The sequence below is a fragment of the Strix aluco genome, chromosome 17, assembly GCF_031877795.1.
Source record: "Strix aluco isolate bStrAlu1 chromosome 17, bStrAlu1.hap1, whole genome shotgun sequence".
Classification (NCBI taxonomy): domain Eukaryota; kingdom Metazoa; phylum Chordata; class Aves; order Strigiformes; family Strigidae; genus Strix; species Strix aluco.
This window is the reverse complement of record NC_133947.1, coordinates 7,683,236-7,702,950: the sequence shown is the minus strand read 5'-3', so window position 1 is coordinate 7,702,950 and position 19,715 is coordinate 7,683,236. Positions and strand designations below refer to the sequence as shown.

The 19,715-nt window shown below is 39.2% G+C and overlaps 1 protein-coding gene across 1 annotated transcript in view; it reads right to left on the bottom strand.

The window, feature by feature from the left end:
• The window catches only part of BCAS1 (brain enriched myelin associated protein 1), a 50,487-nt gene that overhangs the window by 11,539 nt on the left and 19,233 nt on the right, over positions 1-19,715 (bottom strand). The window contains exons 7-10 of the mRNA XM_074843115.1: positions 17,581-17,721; positions 14,412-14,447; positions 13,875-14,078; positions 5,847-6,014 (exon numbers count right to left, since the gene is read on the bottom strand). Coding sequence (XP_074699216.1) covers positions 5,847-6,014; positions 13,875-14,078; positions 14,412-14,447; positions 17,581-17,721 — 549 coding nt within the window. The remainder of the gene's footprint in view (positions 1-5,846; positions 6,015-13,874; positions 14,079-14,411; positions 14,448-17,580; positions 17,722-19,715) is intronic.

The following is a 19,715-nucleotide window of genomic DNA, read 5'->3' as shown; positions in this document are numbered from 1 at the left end:
ATTAAGGCCTGAGAAATATGAATGAGGTCTCAGGGGACCAGAGATCATATCAGCCAGTAAACAAGACATTGCTACCAGCCCTGCCACTGTAGTTTTCTAGGAAAGAGCTCTTGCTCGCTTTTCAGAGGCAAATCTGTCTTATAAGATCTAGTGGGACTTCCTTTCTATTTAACGATCATACTAAGTGCATTTCCCGTGAATAATTAAAACCCACTCAACTTTATGGATATATTTTTATATTATCATCAGCATCCATTTTTCACAATTTTTGCTTTCAAGTTTATGCCTTCTCTCTTTATACATCTAAGTAATGGACCTTCTTAGTGCCCATTCTTCCCAGCCAGGACAATCAGAGCAGACCCTGAGGCTGCAGCACTGGTGGGTCATTCAGAACAAATCTTGACTCTGAAATACGTTTTTTAAGGTACGATCCCCTGTACTGAAATTTAAAAATGAGAAAAACCTGTTTGACAAAGCTAGCTCAATGAGACAAGATTTATGACAATTAGATTAAGGTTAGGTACAATTAGTAATATAAAAGAAACAAAAGGAATAGTATGTATGTGTTTAATTAAAAAGCATGTTAGAGGGTTCAATGTGGTATTCTCCTGAGTACCATATAAGCCACAGAGCTTAGCAGAAAAGTATAAAATAAACTCCAGAATTTCAAAGTACCCAAATTTAAATGTCATTTTTCATTGCATAAGTTCAATGAAAACAATGAAAGGATGTGACTTTTGTTCTAAAGATAGATCAGGCGGATTTGTGGTTTTCTGCAGCTTGTAGATTTGTTACTTGAAGCACAATAGTATCAGCCTGATCCTATATATGGTGTTATTTTGCAAGGACCTACTTCAGTCTCTGATTTTCCTATAAAACCACAGAAAATCAATATGTAGTAGCAGCAGCATGATAGAAAACTAAACCACTCCATGGCAATTCATTATTTGTCACAAATTGTGGGGAAAATTATCTTTCTGGCACGTGCTGCTGCACAGTCTCTTGCATGTTTATGCTTGAGACTATCTGTGTAAGAGGTTGCAGAAATGGAGGGGAGGAAGCATAGTGTGGTCTGTCTTAACATTACAGGATAGAAACTCAGTCCAGAGTGTATGAAGATGTATTGTGATAAAATCTAGTTTGCATGTCTATTTCAGTAAGTCTTTAAATGCCTTCAGGAGAAAAAAAAAAAAAGTTTATGCTATAACAGCAACCACTTTGTTACCCTTTTTATTCCTAAAAAAGCAAACACCACCACCCACCCCCCCCGCCCCACTTTAGACAACCTTTAGTAATCCAAGGTTTGTTGTTTTTTTTTTTTTAACCAGAACATAAATAACAGAGTAAAGACCTTGAGGTCTTTGCCTAGACAAAGTTTCCTCTTGCCTTCAGTGAAATGCATACGCAACCATCACAAGGATTTCTCTCTAGAGCACTGCTGACCTCTTATCCTTGCCTTTGGTCATTTAGGATTGCTGCTGCTGAAAGCTTCCTGAAAGGGTTTTCTGCTTTCTGTGGCAATAAGAGTGGATCAGCATATTTTTAAATGGAGGAGGGTGGGGACAGGCAATAGAATTGCTACATTTTCATGAATAATGAAGGAAAATGAAGTTGGGATAACATAAAATAGTTATTCTTGATTCCAAATGCTATTTATTATGTAAAAGTTTATTTACTTGGGGCAGTAGGCCAGCACAGGCACTGCAGACAATTTGGAAATAATATTTTTCATTAATCCAGAAAGATATATTCTCCTTCAGAGCATCTTCATTAATCTAGAAATAGGATATTTGCAAAGACCATACTCAATGCTATCACAGACCAACAGTGCTGCCAGTCAACTTCCTGACTGAGGACAAATGCTACAGCTTCAATTTACATTCTGATTAAAAAAATGCCATTTTACACCTTCTTATCTCCACAAAATACCTCAAGACAGACATTTTTAAAAGATTTATCTTACCTAGCTTTACATCTGTTTATTATATTCTATAGAAAAAAGCAGGAACTTTCAGGGCTCGCAGCAGCTGACATATCCTAGATCTTAAGGGGCTCTCAGACCTGCTCACCTCTACTCAGTGCCTTTAAAAGGAACCTGGGGTGACTAGCTCAGGTGTAGCCATTTCTGTGAAGACATCTGTATTGGGTCTGATGTATCCTACCCTGTAAATAAGATAGCTACTTGATTTTGATTAACGAGGCATGAGTGACTTTCAATTGGCAGCACAGGATTCCACATCATATGGGAGTGGCTTAGTTAGATATAAAAGAACAGTAGTATTTCTTCATCTCTTATGGATTTGAAGGGATTTAAACTAATACTTTATATGTTTCAATAATTTCCCAATAGCTTTTATAGCATTAGTTAACCGTCTCCTATTTTCATCACAGCAATGACTTTTGTGACCTTTGCAATTGCAAACAATTCATCACAGATAAGAAGAAGCATCTATACCGAGCAAGTCATCAGGTAGTCTTTGAGATACACACTGCCTTTTCCAAAGTAAATTACTTCAAGTTCTCTCAGTGGCTATCCTTGTGTCAATAGGGGCAACTAGAGTGCTAAATGTCTACTTGCTATTGGCCTGTGCTTGTGCTCTCTGAGCAGAATATGTCAGAACTGAGGTACATGGAGAATAACTGACTTGCCTGAGGCTCACAACAGAGGGAAGTAGAATTAAACTTAGTTTCCGAGTCCCAGTCTTGAATCCTAAGAAGAAGATAAGCGACCTTTTCTTGGGCACCTGGGTGGTTGAACTGTGTAACATAACTATGAATGCTATCAGAAAACCTTGGGATCATCTTCAGACCGAAGAGAAACCCAGTAAACAATTATATTAATGTAAAATTAAAAGTCAATCTCTTTCAGCAGCCAGAGCAATAATGCATCTATTGCCAGAGTGGAGACCAAAGTCTATCAGTAAACAGGAGCCTGGGTTTTATCAAAGAAGTCCTGACACATTCCTTCTCACCAACAAGCAGGGTTTGTTTCAGAGACTGTAAGTCCCTGTGCTTGTTAAGAGCATATCTTACAAGAATTCACAGCCCCCTCCATCTGCAACGATGCAGGAGTGCTCCAAGAGGGGCTGCTGGGTGAGCCAGTGACCTGCATCATGTGGGTGGCATGGTTTGTACAGGCTCTGATGCCACTTCAGGGCATTTCTCACACCTCCAGGAGCCTCCTGCCCCAGCGTTGCCTGTGGGAGGTGGAACACCACAAGCTACATTTAGGCATTGGCTGAGGTTTGTCCAGATTTGTAAGGGAAAGAGGTTGAACAGATGCAACCACAGGAAAACATTTTATCGCCAGGGTTTCAGGTACGAGGGGCTAAGGACTGCATTCCTCACACAGGTAGAAAGCAGAAGGAGATGGTCTGATGTCAGGGCCTTTGCTGTGCTCCTCAAATATACGTTCACACTGTGGCCACAGCTGCAGTGTAAATTCTCGTGTATCTGAGTTTAAATTAACTAGCATTAGTATGAAGAGCAGACTAATGACATCAGCATGAGGACTAGTGAGGCTGTAAATGGCAGCCCCCCAAAATGTGAGAATGACTGTGCTCTGAGCTTCACGGAGCCAGAATTATGCTGCTACCAGGATGTGAGCTAGCTATGGCAAAGCTGACTCAGGGATTCCTTACTTTATGGCTGATACTGTAGGGTAGCCAGACCTGAAGAGAAAACTATAGAGGAAATGGACCTTTTCTGAGTGGAAATTATACCTTCCAGTACACAGTCTGCCAGTATAGCTATTCTGAGTAAGAGAGCCCTATTAGACATCTCTACAATTCTCATCTCAACTCAGCCCCATAGCACTGGAACTTTCCCACCCATTTTCCTTGTGAGAGAAACGAAGCCTGTGTTGGAGCCTAACATTTCATGCATTTTCAGCACTCACCACTAGTTCAAAAGCTTTACAGAAGCTAGTTGTTTAGCAGTGGCTTAAAATCCTTCTGTCTGCCTTAGGAATCAGAAATACTGTCTGACCAGTCAGCACGAAGCTGTAGGGCAGCTACATAGCTCCAGTTGTGTGCAACAGCATGGCAGTGATCCACAAATCCAAAAGTTATTTGGAGGAAACATCCTGGGACATACTTCAGGGACAATAAATATTTTAAAATAATCCACAATCTGTTTGGAAATTGATAGGCAAAAGTAAAGCAGATGAATACTAAAGGATTCAAAAAGCTGCAAAACCAGTTACATGGTTAATACAGTTCTGTTTCCCATGTGGGTAGATGTTTGCCTACATACTCATCATGTCTTTCTAGGCCAAAATCTGGATTAAACCCCTGCTCTGATTAGAGCAGCATTACATCCACTGCTTTTAACACAGCTCTGTTTTCTTCCATGGTGACTAAGATGGGTGTGGATCAGCTTTATTTTTTAATCCGTGCTTTTTTTTTTTTTTGTAGGGTGACATGATTTGAAGTCATGGATGCCACAGACACCAGTGTTTGATAAGCATTGCTCCTGCATCACCTTCTGCACACCTAGCATGTGCCATGGTGACAAGCCTCTATGCAGGGTGACCACAATTTCCCTCGGATTTAGGAATAAGGTCGAGATTTTTCCAAACTGACTGATTTTGTAAAATCTTATGTAGAATTAAAGGAACAATGGGTGCACAATTATTGGCTGTTACTAAGAATTTTAGCTTGGATCCTCAAATACACCAGAGTGGCTACATAGTAAAGTAACTCTGAAGAACAAAAAGTAAATGCACCCATTGGGCTGAGGGTAACAAACAACTGAAAATAAAAGAAACACCAATCTTTTAGAAGTAAAAAATGAATCAGGATTTGCGTTGTTGCATGTACCTTCTATGGTCTGACTTACAAATTTTACCCTTTGACAACGTGACCGTTCACAGCTGTATGTACCAGCATGTGTATGTACCTGCGAGCAGACAACCTGGGCTATTTATTACATCGTGTTAAAAGAAACTGTGTTTTTCACATTTTAATGCACAAGCTACACTGACACCCACACCATATAGCTGCCTGAAAATAAACCAGCATTGATTAAATATAGAAATCTTCCATATGCATTTGTAAACCTTGCCAAAATAGATCAAATGCTATATAAATCCTCAAGGCCTGCTACAGTTTTAATCAGAGAAGTGTTAATTCTAGACTTGGGTTATTTTCTTTCTTGGCCACTTTTCTAGACTGTTTTGAGGAATACTGTCTGGCTGTCGTTTGTGCACAGATCCATCAGGATAGCTTCTTACCTATACCCACAAGACGATACCAGCCTCAGTGGTTTCCTTCTTCCCTCCTGTCTTCTGGGAAGGAGGATTAGATTCTACTTAGTGCCTTTTTCCATCTAACACGTAACATCTTTGAAAAACCAACTGGATCCTTTTACATGCCAGTTAGCTAACCTACATAAACTGCCAAGAAAAGTTTCACTACTAAAAATAACGACTCCGTGAACGAGCACGGGATTCGGGACGGTGCAGTGCAGGGACACCGGGTACCGCCGTGGCCCACAGTAGCTGGTTTCCACCCGCAGCAGCGGGAGCGGTCTGGGAGGCTGGAGCCTGTCCCGGCGGCGGCACGACCCCCCCCCGTCTGCCCCGGGCCGCCGCGGGGCGCGGAGCTGGCGCGGGGTGCGGAGCCGGAGCGGGGCGCGGAGCCGTTCCCGGAGCAGCCACGAGAGGGAGATGCAGAACGCGGAATGACGGCGGGGGCGCGAGGGGGGTCAGGCACCCACGGGAACGGGCACAACTCCCCTCCTGCGCGCTTAGACACTTATTTTCAAAAGGTTTTGTCAAGAATTGCCACCCCAGCCCCGCAATGAACACGCCGCGCTCAGCCCCTGGCAGGGGGTGTCTCGCTTACCAGTTTAAAAAACTTCCTCAGGTTTGCTTTGGGGGTTTTACTTTCTTCTCTTCTAGGTTTCACTTCTGCGGCTTCTGGGCTCTTACTCTCATCTTTGTCAGGAGCCACAGCTTCTAAAGACGCGTCTGCTTTTTCATTGCTTACGATCTCCGCTTCTTCCGATGCGTTCTGGGGTTATTTTTGGTAAATATTAAGAAAGTGGAAAAAACATTCAGACTTAATCAGTGAGGTGTATTTTTTTTTTTTTAAATAAGTCACAATCAAATGCTCCAGCAGTGCAGTAAGTTGGTACATGAGGAGCAAATGTGGCACGAAAGCATTCTCAGCCTCATTGTATCTGTACGTGTTTCTTCAGGAATTTGATTTATCCCAGTTAAAAAAAGTATATAAGCTGGTGGGATTTTAAGCACTTGTTTAAACTGAAGAAATAGCCTTTCTTGAATTGCAGTACCAGTTCCCAAACACAATAATTTATCTTTAATTACAATTTAAAAAGAAAATTTAAATGACATTACATACAGTAATATGTCCCCTGAGCAGATGATACTCAGGTAAAAACAGTAAAAATGAGAAAGATCATACCCACGAGTTTCCACACAACATCAGGAACAGGATTAATTAAAAGACCATGGACATTATTAATTGTTAAAACTCTGTTTAGCACCCTTAGTGAAATACAGAAGTGCAACGTCCCAGCCACAGCGTTCTCAGGCTGGTCACATCCACAACACTAGCTCCTCTTCCCAGTCGCAAAAATATAAATGACTTCTTGAGGTACAAGGTAGTTAAGTAGCTCATCTGTTTACTTCACCTAATCCCACAGGTCACTGCCACCCTCACTGATCGTGTTGACCCTCATTTGAGTTCAAGAAAAGCTGCTGGGTACTTGGCAATGTTGCCTTTATAGAAGGATTCTAGGTCCCGCTGAGCTTTTGTGAATTACTGGAAAGTTCCTTCTGTTATAGCAGTACTTCAACCAGAGACATGTGGTTTGGAAATTCCTCTGAAATATGGATCCCTGTAAAATTTATTGATTAATCTCCTGCATGTCTCATTCCACAGCCTTCTCAAGGCTATCCTGGGAATGCTCAGTGGGTTTAACAGAACGAGACCTGTGCAGAGCACAATATGTGAACAGGAGGCACATTTCTGCTGTCGGAGGTGGAGGCACAGCCGGGCAGGAGGCTGAACAGGCGTTTCCTTAGCTGGCTAGTCTGCCTTTTATAAACGCCCTGGTAAATAACATTCTTCTGTGCCCTCAAGAACCACTAATTAATTCCCATCCCACTGTAACTGTATAAAGAAGTATGTTCCTTTCTGCCATAAAAAGAAGCTATTATGCTAATAACCAGGTAATTTGACCTGGAGCAAGCCCTTATAATTTTTCAGCCTATTACAGAAAGGTGCAGAACATCATAAAGGCAGGATAAAGTACACCCTCAGCCTCCAATACTGAATCAAACAGAAGCAGTTACTCTAGGTATTGGCGTTTCAACATGCTGCTGCTTAAAAATACAGCACAGTTACAGCTGAAATGTGTACTATGGTTACGAGAGGAAAGAACTGCTGTAAATAAATCTCAGAGCGATATTTCACAATTTTTACATGTACTTACAGGAACTCACATGTAATTCATACTCATAGTTATTCTGACCAAATTAATTTTAGTCACATGAACAGGAGAACAATGTAAAAGACAATACCAAAGATTCACCCCAGCCCCAGATCCTGACTCTGGCAAAAACTGGATGTGTCCTCCAGCAGCAGTTTACAGTACTACTGCCCTCATATACTTTTCCAATTGTCTTCAACCTGGTGATTCCCATGTAGTATTCTCTGGTTCAATAGCCCTTGATGGAATTTTTCCTACAGAAATTTAGCTAAGCATTTTCTGAGTTGATATAAATTCCTGACATCCAGCAGCACCCTGTGGCAAAGGATTCTACAGCTAAAGTATGCTTTTTTTTAAAAAAAAATACTTTATTTTTGTCACCAAATAATTTTATTTGATACTCTACTGCTTTTATTTTGAGCAATGACTGATCTTTCCTGTTCACCTTTTATGTTACAGTAGTCATTCTGTATGCTGCTGTCATCTTCCTTTCTGCCAACTACTTTCTGAGGCAAAAAAAAAAAAATCTTAATTTATGTAGTTCTTCATACAGAAGCCATTCAATATATTTATGCATTTTTCTCTCAGTATTATACCTTTTAGTTATATCATATTCTGAGCTGAAGGGGACACCACATGCAAGATGGGGACTCACCATGGACTTCTACAGCAGCATAAGAGATTTTGCTTTGTTCTTTACTCCTCTTTTGTGGAAGAAACAAATATTTTGGGGGTGGGTTAGGGGGGAGAAGAATGATGAAGGAATAAATTCCTTGTCCCCTGCTGCCTGAGATGACTGCAGCACAGCTCGCTTCCCCATGGAATTGTAGATTTAATTTATATTTATGAACATTTTTGAGATAATCAATCTATAATAATTTTAATCTATATTTCTGCCTATTCACACATACATATAATCAATTCACCATCTATTTGCTTCAAGGAAATGATTCATTGCATGAGTTGAAACAGTGGCTCAATAAAGCAGCAACCTAGCTTCTGGGAGCTCATCAAAGATTACAGTTTGGGATCATATTACTGCTACGCTGTTACAGCTGCAACCGAAATGAGTTTTGTCTCTCAAGCTACGTCTATGCAATGGCATTAGTGTCACTGCAGATAACAAATGCATCCTGGGGTGAGATGCCAAACTGTGAAAGGCAGTGTCTATTTAAATAAAGAGCTAAGTGATAGTCAACTATTCAGAGAGACTAGTTTGTTTAAAGTAATCGGTGGCTTTTTGTACATTTCTCGATGGATTCCGTAGGAGGCTTTAGGAAAGTTTAAATCCTGTTTTAGAACTCCTTATTTTTACTTCTTTTTTTCTTAACTTAGATATCCAAAATACCTATGCAGTTACTTTAATTTGGTACTATTAAGCATATCAGAGTTGTTGCAGAAGTTACAGGTTATCTTATTTGAGATCTTAGGCTTGCTATTAAAAATTTTATGACAAATTTCTTATAATTATCTCCAGGAATCATTCTGGTATACCCATCTCCCTCTGTAAGACTGAATTAACTGATGTTGAAGATTCTCTTTTACGATTTCATGATCTCAGAGATGTCTCTGGAGGCCTGGTCCAACCTCCTGCTCAAAGTTGCTGAGGAACCTGTCAAGTTGAGCTTTTAGAATCTCCAAGGCTGGAGGTTCCACAACTTCCATGAAATCAGATCAGGGTATTCAGATATGCTGGGACAAAAGGAAACTCTAGAGGCATCACAAAATCCTCTTCTCAAATAAGACTGATCAAGGTGACACATTCTTGGAGACTGATGACACAGGACCGTGGTATATTGTGTACTTCAGAGATGCTGAGGATGCCTGTGCATGGTATTTCAGTAGAAGGGAAAACTCCTTTCAGCTAAGGTTTTCTGACATACTTTTAGGAAGAGAGTTTTTCATTTTTTGTTCCTGTTTCCCCTAAGAAACTGAAAAAAAATTTTCCATTTATACATTGAAGAGAATCACCAAACTGTTTCTGGCAGGAATTGAAATCGTAATAGGAAGAACTTGACAAAGCTAAAAAGTCAATAAACTTTGAACAATGTTACATTAACCGAAATGGTTCTCTAGAGCAATGACCTAAGTTACTTCTTTACATCACCTGGAAGAAAGACAAAATTATATCAAGTTTTGTGACTAGTTTTAGGACAAAACTGCAGTTTGTATATAATAATAATTTGCAAACAGCCCAGCTCTATCAGCTTCATGAGTCTTTAATGCATAAGTATTCTCATAAATGCAAGTTATCACCTAATTGTATCAACTGAGGTTGCTGGATTCATGGGTTCAGTTTCCTTAGACACAAATTGTAATAAATGCACCACAGAGAGTATTTTACTTTTTACTAGGCTTTTTGTTTCACTGTGTTTGGGAAGCATTTTTCCATCTGTTAAATGACAGTGTCCCTAGTTTTCTCCTAGTAATAAGATTACTTGAAACAGTTATGGTGGAAAGTTTGTGTCTACTCTTTGAGTTTTCTAGTTCTTGTTTTGGGGAACTCTTACTACACCATTTTCTTATCTAGGCTCCTGACTATACAAACTGTTGCCTTATGAGAGCCTAACTTATTTTGTGACCTGGATAACTTTGATAGGAGTTTTCCTTTTGCTCGCTGCATCTTTCTTAAAAATTGAGGTAAACACTATACCCTGCTTTGATCTTGTGCTAGAGTCTGAACTGGCACTCTCCACTGCATTCATTAGACTCAAGGAACAGTTCTTCTCTTTTTCCTGGGTCATACCTTCTTTATGAAGCAGCTTTTCTTTCATCTTAACAATATATATGAGAGATGACCTTTTGCTCAAGAAATTTCCACTTAAAAGAGCAGTCATGCTTGAGATCTGTTCCTGCCACTCACAGACTCACAGGCAGGAAACAAGGAGGGTTAGAGAGACTTTAACCCACCTTCCTGCCCTGCCTTGCCAAGGCAAAGGCGATAGAGGTTGCTGCACCATCAGTGTGCTCTCAGACCTCCACCCTGAAGCCTCCTGTGACCTGCAGCTGCTGCCTGAAGGTGCCACTCAGCAGATCTTGTGCTATAACAGCTCAGGCTATTAACTAATTAGCATCAACCACTGTCAGCTTATGGTTAAACCACACTGGTCTGCAAACAGCCCAGGAGCATGATTCTGACTCATAAGTCCTATTGGTTTTATTCCCTGGGTTGAGGAGGTTAAAGCCCCTCATTACCATAAGGATGACAACTATGCCAGTAGTCAGGTTGTGAAATGGCCCCCAAAAGCCCATTACTTATCATCCTCCCCACTCCCTCAACCAGGGGGAATTCTTTTTCAAGTTCCTTCATCCATTTACCTGGAAAAAAAATGGCCAGAATCTCCTTCTCCCCTGCCTGATAGGTAGTATATCCTAGGATGGGAGCAGGTAAACTACTGCAGGAACTTGGTAAGTTCTGGGTAATTTTAACATTGATCTCACACACTCAACCCAAATATTTATCTTTGCTTTCATATGGCAGCAGCTCAGCAATAAAAGGTGTTATTCTGCTTCACTTAATAGTTAACCAGTTTGCTGTTTGTGTTATCAGTGCGTAAATACCCCCCAGTAAAAAGAGGATGATTTTTCTGCATTTGTATGGCAACAGAATTACAACAGCTTAAAATTCTCATTTTTAAAAGGTATATCAGCTTTTAAAGATAATTCAGAGCGGTCTAAGTAATACTCCGTCAATCGCTTTCCTCCATCATTTACTGGCATGCTTTGATCAGATATAAATGAAGCGTCATGTTTCTCTGCCCTGATCAGATATGTATAAGGTCTTGAAACCAGGTTTCCAAAACAAATATGGGAAATTACTAACTGAAATTTTCTATTAGTATTCCTTAGTATTTGCAAAAAAACCCAACCTGCTAGCATGAGAAACATTTGAGTTATGAAAATTCTTGCGCAGACTGATCAGGAAATGGGGCAAATACAGTCAAAGTGGTTTCCATCTGAGCTGAATAAAGATTTTTTTCCTTTTTCTTTTACATATTTATTCGTCTGTAGTCAGAGCAGCAGCGTTAACTGCAATGTGTTGACAGGCACTTCATTAGCTTTACTTTGAAGTGAAAGCTCATCAGAAGATAGATATTTAAGAGACTGCCTGGAAAGAGAGAATCCTGGATCTATTGAGTGTGGTGGTTGCTATTTGTTAGTTCAAAAGAAAAACTACACATGACTCTGAATTATACACCTATTTGGAACAGTTGTTAGCTTCGATTCTTTATCCTAGCAAAAGGGCAGTACATTAAGTGAGCCAGAAAGAAAGATAAAATCACTGCAGAAGAGACACGGCATCTTTGAACCAAGCTGAGTTTGAGGCTAACCTGTAGTCTAAGGACTTCTGTGTGGTTTTTTGGTTTGGGGTTTTTTTTTTTCATCTATCCTCATTTTTTTTTAGCTTCAACTGAGTCACCAGGGTCTTTCATCAAAGGAAATATAATATTCTCCATCAAGAAAATCCAGTAAAACATCATCAGCATTTTATAGGTAAGGATTCAATGCTCAAAGCAGGCAGATTTTTTTTTTTTTTAAATTCTTATGACCAAGTTCAGTTCTCTACTGCAGAAGTTTACTCCAGAAAACTTGCAAAAAGATTTGATCTCAGCACAATTCCATTCCCAAGAAGTTCTAACTAAGCAGAAATGGGCTCATTTTACAAAGTTCAGATTTCACATACTATTGTAGTTCAGTGCATTTGCGTAAATAATTTAACTGGCCCTTAATATTTTTGGTAGCAACCCAAACCTGCTTGGAGTTCTCTACAACACTTTCCATTTACCGATGTAGGCAGCTGATCATGATATAGGATAAATTAAACTCAGCATTATGAATAAACAGAAGTGAAAGACAGTTTTGGTACAAGGTTTATACTCCTGAGATGTTTGAAATCCCAGGACTTCACATGAAGATTGTTTAAGACCTAGACCTAGTTTAGCTTAGCTCTAGTATGAGATGAGGGAGCTGTTCACTGTGGGCAGAACCTACATTACACAGAGCAGTAAAATATCTAGAACTACATTAGTTTGGGTTAATCCTTCAAAATCAGGTTTTGAAATCTTACTAAAACCTTATCAGAGTTTTTTTTTTTAAACCATCACCACCAATTTTTCTTCCACAGCAGTGATTTTCACTTTTTCTGCAAGAAAATGTTCCTTCTTACATGTTTTTTCTTTTTCAAACACAAAAGACCTTGTTCATTACGAAATTACTGAACTTCAGGCCAGATTTATTACCCTCAATTTTACACTGAAACTGCATACAACCATCTGCCAGAAGGCCTCTTTTTTTTTTTTTTTTATTTCATCCTGATGTTCAGCATACATCCTGCTTCTCCTCTCTGTTTTCAAATAAGCCAGACTACTCAGAGGAGGAGATTTCTGTAGTAATAATAACTATATAAAAAACCTCCCTCTCCTTTTTCTTCACAACTTCCTCTCATTCCAAGTACCTGATTTGCCCAGCTCCACAGGAAATTAAGTCCCAAGTAACAACTGTTTCAAGCTTAGATTGTTTTCAAGCATGTTTACCCTGTAAATATCTAAACAGCTTTTTTTTAAATTTAAGTAACATCCCCAAGCTATATCTCCAGGATCATTGCTCAGTAGGGAAAATACAGCTAAAGAAGCTGCAGGACTAGTCACTCAACATCTGTGTGTTTGGAAGCAGTTCATTTCTGGGATTTGAACTTGAACAGAAGCCCAGGAAAGCAGTTATTCAACACACAGTGATTCAGTAAAGTTTAATACAGCTCTTCTCTTAAATGAAACAAGAAAAGAATAAGCCTTCAGCTTATAAACCACTAAGGATCATGGAAACATGTTTTCAAAGTTAGTCATAATTTTAGTTGAAATCATTATTTAACCTGAGGAAAAAAAAAAAAAAATCTTCCCAAGCAATCAGCCTCAGTCCCCAAATTTAAAGACTGATCCACGCTCATATGAAACTTGTTCTATTGAGTAAGGATAGACCCACCAGATTCCAGGTTTTCAGACATTTAGAACTAAATCAAACAGTTCTCAAAAATGATTTTTTTTTATAGCTATATCTCTATTAATGATATAATTTGGTAAAGAATACTATAATCTCTGTGGGATTTTTAACAAATACATTGAATTCACAGAATAATATTCCTTCTTCTATAATATAATTCAAAAATAGTACAGACAGGTCTAAAAGACTACAGTTTTATAAGATTCTTCTACAGGAGTCTAACTGCCATTATTAGCCACGTGTACATGTGACTGCCCAAAGCTCATGTATGCATTTATAACTGCATATATCATTTATATCCCTGAGGGTGGGATATGTGGGATATGCTCAACTTTGCAGATTTGACTGCTTTACTGTAACTCTTGACGCTGTGTGAAGATGGAGCTGTGGGATGGACCAGCTCCAAAATCCAGACGTACCTTTTTCCAAAAGAGCTTGCTCAGTGGCATGGGAGTGGATGATGCTTTCTCCTTCATCACCTCTTTGGGGGCTTCGCTGGCCGCTGCCTGCTGTTGGGCTGCAGGCTCGGGGCCTTTTGTATTCTGCTTAGTTGTCTGTGGCTCTTGGGAGGAAGGGACATTTTTGTCTGATTTTACAGGGGTAACAGGCTGCTGTTCCGTGCTCTAGAAAGAAACGTGAACACATAGGCTATTGGAACCACGTGAATGACAAGAAACTCGCAGCACGTTCAGGCATCACCTCGACAAGAGGTAAGGGCACAGCAGACCACCACACGCACAGCAGTAAGGTGCAGCTTACGAGCCGCATCCCTGGCCTTTCGAATGAAGTAATGTCTTGAACAGAGGAAGCAAATTACATAGCAACCCACCCTTCATAACAGAGATGATGAATCGATAAAGAAATTAAAACACTGTCTTTGAGACTGAAAATGACAGGGAGAATAATTATCCTTTGACTGCATTATTCATACAGATAACTTGAATCATCCTACTCACTTTGCTAGTAGTTGTCTGTTGGGTCTCTTTTGCAGCCTGAAGAGAAACAAAACACAAAGAGAAGTCTGTGTCTGGCAATGTCAGTGCTCACAGTTACACAGTTCAGGAATTGTCTGTGTAACAAATTATTTTATTTTTAGTGAATGTTTGTGAAAGTCCTGGCTCCTGCAACCATGGAAACTGATCTCTGGCAGAAGCAAGGCTGCCTGAAGGGACTGCCAGCTTGAATCGTTCTACCTGCAGCAGCATCGCAGCCTCGTGCTCATGCTGCTGTGCTTGCTGTCCTCAACTTGTTCTTTAAAAATATGTATTTGCATATGCATTCCCAGTTTCTTCAGGTAAGACATTATGCAGGGTTTTAAGATACTAACAGAGATTTTTGAGCTGGGTCTGCACGTGCAACTTTCAGTGCACACGTACAAGCCAGAGCTGGGTCTTTTCCACTGGGGGAAATCACATACCAGTCAGGGACATGCTAATGTCGCCTTTCAAGCGGGAAGCTTTGCTTTCCGGGATGCAAAACGTAGGCAGATGACTGTCTGGAAGTGAAGTGCACAGAACAGCAGTGGCTTTATAACTTAGAAGGAAGAGTTGCAGCTCTACAAAGAGAAGCTCTGCAGGTGCTGGGGGTTGGTTTAGTCCATCTGCTCACACTTGTGTGCGTTTGGTGGGATTTACTCTTTTGTAAAAAGTCATTCAGAGTGATGGGTCTCCTGGTTTCGTCAAAATACACGAAGCCAGGAGGGATCCAGTTTGTTAAATTCCTTCCTGGCCAGCAATGTATACCAGAATCTATTGACCCTGACATCCAGCATAGCTTACACTGAAGATGAGTATCTGAGCCGTACAAAAAGAGGAGCAGCAAGCCACAAACTCAAGTAAATGTGAGCCCAGCATTCCTGGGTTTAGGCAGCCTGCTACACACTTTACAGATTTCTTGAAAGAATAGGTGAGAGTTATTTTGCAGGAGCCAAGAACTACTTTTTTTTTTTTTTTTTGTGGTTAGCTCTAATGAACAAGATCCAGAGTAAGTGGTATGAAGTACTGTAATGCCATGAACTGGCTTCGGTAATAATGCTGAAAATAAGTGATTAACCCTTCTCTGCCAGATAAAAATTCCATAAATCAGTACAGTTATACTGCAAAACTGGCATGCAATGTAAGGCAAATATACATGGATGGAAATAAAAAAACCTAACAGAGATTCAACTGTCAAACACCATTCAAACACAGTCTTTGAGGTCATATGGCCAAATTGCATTTCATCAGTTTATGTTATGGATTTATATTAGGATGCACATTGCTGTTTGAAAACAACATTCACATGTTGCTTTGAAGTTAGTATTCATGTAAACACAGGACACTGAAAAACAATGTTTCTGTTAACCTAATAGTCAATCTATTCTTAAGTAAGGTACAGAGAAGTACATTTTGGAAGACTTGCCAAGAAAGAACTTTCAGAGGAGACAGTGAAGTGCTTAAATATGAATGTGTATATTAAAATGATAATTTCAAGTAAAGGAATTCATTACCGAGACATCTAGTTGACACATCATCCTAAGGCATTTCAAATGGAGAGAGATAAACAGAACTACTTTTTTTACTAGAGGTGATAACTTCAGGGCTTGCCCATTACATCAGTGCTCTGATTTGAATTTCCAATTTCAATCAGCCTTACAAGCAAACTGTTGGCACCATCTTAATCCATCTCCTTTATTCTTAATATGCATAAATGATACCTCAGTTATTGGTTCTGTATTTTGTATGGGAAAAACAAGCTGGGAAAATAAACTTCAAAACAAGAAAAAACTCAAAAGTAATGATATTTTAAGACAGATTTTATTGGTGTGAAAAATTTAGTGCTGTTGCATTCCTTCATAATAACTGCTTTCATTCCAAACCAAAAGTCTTTAAAATTCTGTCAAACAGACTAATGAAAACCAATCATTTCTCCCAACAACTCATTGCAAGATTTTGAACTGTTATAGAAAAGTCTTAGCACCTTAAAAAATGCTAGCTGGGTATATTTTTTACCAGGAAGCCTTAATCCATTATGAACAAGTAATTCATCAAAACTTATTAGTTATCAATGTAGTATATACAAGATGAGATCTTAACTTTAAACTGTGGACAAGAACTGTAAACTTAAAACCATTGAGAAGATTATTATTTCTTCAGTAATATACAGATGACATCTCAAGAATGAGACAGTGGAAAACATATTTTTGTTTTGAAAATATCTTGAAGAACTCCCTTTGCCTTTTGCCCTTGATTATAAAGCCCCCTACTCACGAGAAATTCCATGTGGGTGTTTTGAGTGAGCATTAAATATTAATTACTTTCCTCCCCCAGTGGAAGGGTCTCTGCTTCTGCATTCTTTGGGCTAAAAAGCTACAATTCTCTGCTTCTCTACCACAGAACATCCTGGTAGGTTATCTTCAGAGAATGTAGTAATGCCCAAATATGGACCTTGAGACCAAAAGTTTTCAGTGATTTTTTAAGATAAAAGCTAATGTCCTCTGAAACAACCATTTGCACAAAAAGCGTGCATTTTGAACAACTTTAAATTATCCTTGAAAACCAGACTTTTCCCCCTCCAAACTGAACTTAGAATTTGATCAACAATTACTTTTCTCATTTTCACTGAAAAGTAACTATTTCTGAAGGAAATTTCATGTTCCAGCCTTCTCTATGCCATATCAGATGCTGCAGTTCACCAAATCACCAATTTTAACCACATGACAGTGCATGTTAAGGCAATGTAGATCATAAAGCCTTAATTGGAGTTGGATTGATCTCTCAAACCTGTTCTATAATTGCAGGTGCTGCTCATCTCTGCATAATTCATTGTTTGTCAGTACCTTTTATTTTATTTTAAGTGGCCAGAGAAGTTTAGTCAGCATTAGTATGTGTAACTGGGAAGCATATAGTAGGGAAGGTTAGAGGAATTGTTTCAGAATCCTGAATTCACAGATGGTATAACAAGAGAAACATTGGGCATGGATTGTTTTCATCATGCATGGCACAGAAATGCTCACACCAATAGTTTTCAGAGCACTGCACAGCTGGCCAAATGCTGATTTCAGTTACCAATTAAATAACTTTGCTCTGTGACAGGAGCCATCTGTTACTGCTCAGGGTTCTGCTCTTGCTAGATTTTCATACAGACCTTATGCTTAAAGAGTTTACTAAATGTGCTGTGTCCTAGCTTGGGACTCTCTGCCTTCTTTTTCTTGGCTCCTTTAGTTTGAGATTCTGCCGCTGTCTTCGGAGGAAGTTGCCCACCATGGCCTTTTTCTGCTTTCGATCCCTTTTGTACAACAGCATTTGAAGTTGAATATTTATCGCAAAGTTTTCATTTGGTTCATGAAAGACAGTCAAATTCATACATGTAGGGGTTTCATAGTTTTAAAATAGGCAGATATATAAATCTTTGAAAATACCTTCATTCTTTTTATTGCAGTGTTATAGGGACTTTAAAATGTTTTGCATAATGCATTATATAGGAAATAAGAAATACAAATATTCATGATATATGCTACATAAAACATTTCAAGTTTGCACTAATATGTATGAAATTAGTTAGAAATGAAAGTATCAGAAAAATAGTGATGATAGACTGATACTGAAAGTATTGAACGAGCACTGCTTCCTTCTCATGCCATTCTAAATATCTGCAGGAGGCACTCATTTTGGGAATCATCACCCACTGATGTTAGAGACTGAATCTCTAAAAAACTAGGGAGCACATTGAAAAAATCCACTGAATAGCTATAAAATAAATATTGATAGATGTCTATGTGGGAGAAAAGCAGTATCAGACTATTTTTAAAAAGTGGTAGCAGACTACCTGCAGCTCAATACAGACTGGGTAGAGGTGGGTCTGTTCAAATACATGACTTTTCTACAAGTCTTGGAAAAACTCAAGTAACATTTGCTAAATGTTCCATTTAACTTTTCACAGCATTGGAAAAAATTTCAAAATCATAATTCAAGTACCTCCTGAAAACTTCACTCTTCAAGTCACTGCTGTTGTCACCCCCTCATCCCCCCCAGTTTTCAACACAACCCTCAGGATTTATCAGTGCAGGTAAAGAGCTTAAGTTTTCATGTTATGAACAATAGGGGTTTTTTTTCCTTCCTTCTCCACCATTTTCATCTTTCCAGTAATAAAAAAAAGGAGGGGAGACAAAACTAAAAGTGTCTGAGGTTGGTTAACCGAGCTTCAACACACAAACAAGTTAACACAAGAGTCTGTTCTATTGTAACTGCACTGTACGTATGCCCATAACATGTGACTAATCAGAAATAATACGGGGTAGCATTCTTCACTCTTCAGTGTCAGGTTTTAAAGCAGTAAGATGCCTTTGATCACCTAGCACAAAAGGAGGATATAGAATTTTTTACTAACTACTTGCTAGTATCCTGGACTTCATTCTGATCTCCCTTGGGCAATTTATTTCCTGATTTAGTTAAGACTCAGGCCAATATATAATGAAGAAATATAAACTTTAAAAATTTTTTTTCAATGACAAATGACTCAAGCATTTGCCTTCCAGGTAATTAGCTTGTCCCTTTGCAAGCTTTATTCCGGTTTTTTACACTTGAACAAGGCAAAAATAAAAGCTTCCAATCAGAAAAAAGCTTTAAAATAAGTTGACAAAAATTTCCAGGAACTATGGAAGCATGAAGAGACTCAAAGTCCAAAGAAACAATGGACCTACAGTATTTACAATGTGAAGTATCAAGCACTGTGCTTGACCACAAGTAACAGGGTAGGAGGAAAGGTCCAAAGTACAGAATGTAACATGTATGAGCACATGAAGTCGACATCTTGGTCTCAAGATAATTTCATGCAGTGCGGTTACATGCTTCCTACAAAGTGCTTTGTACTGTGAAGAGGCTGTGGCCAGTCACATCAAAATTGGCCTTTTTCCCCCTGCAATCCTCTACCATTATCACTGTTCCCAAATGTACAGTGCTGCAGGAGCAAGTCAGGGTCTGCAACAGAAGGATAAAATAGGTGCTGGGTAGATCCAGTCCAAATGCCATGTCAGTTAGTATAAACTTGCAAAGGATCAATTCATCCAGGGAAGTATGACTCAAATTATATTTGACTCCTGTGCTTACACGGATGAAGTGACAATCATTAAGGGTGTGCCCAGGCTGCGGAAAGCATACATGCCTTTAGCCAGCTGATTAAAGCTGGAGGCATCACTGCTGATAGCCTGTTGTTGCAAAAACCACTAAGTTCAGCTTTGCTGATGCCATACACCTCTGCATTTCCACAGGAGAGAGTTTGCT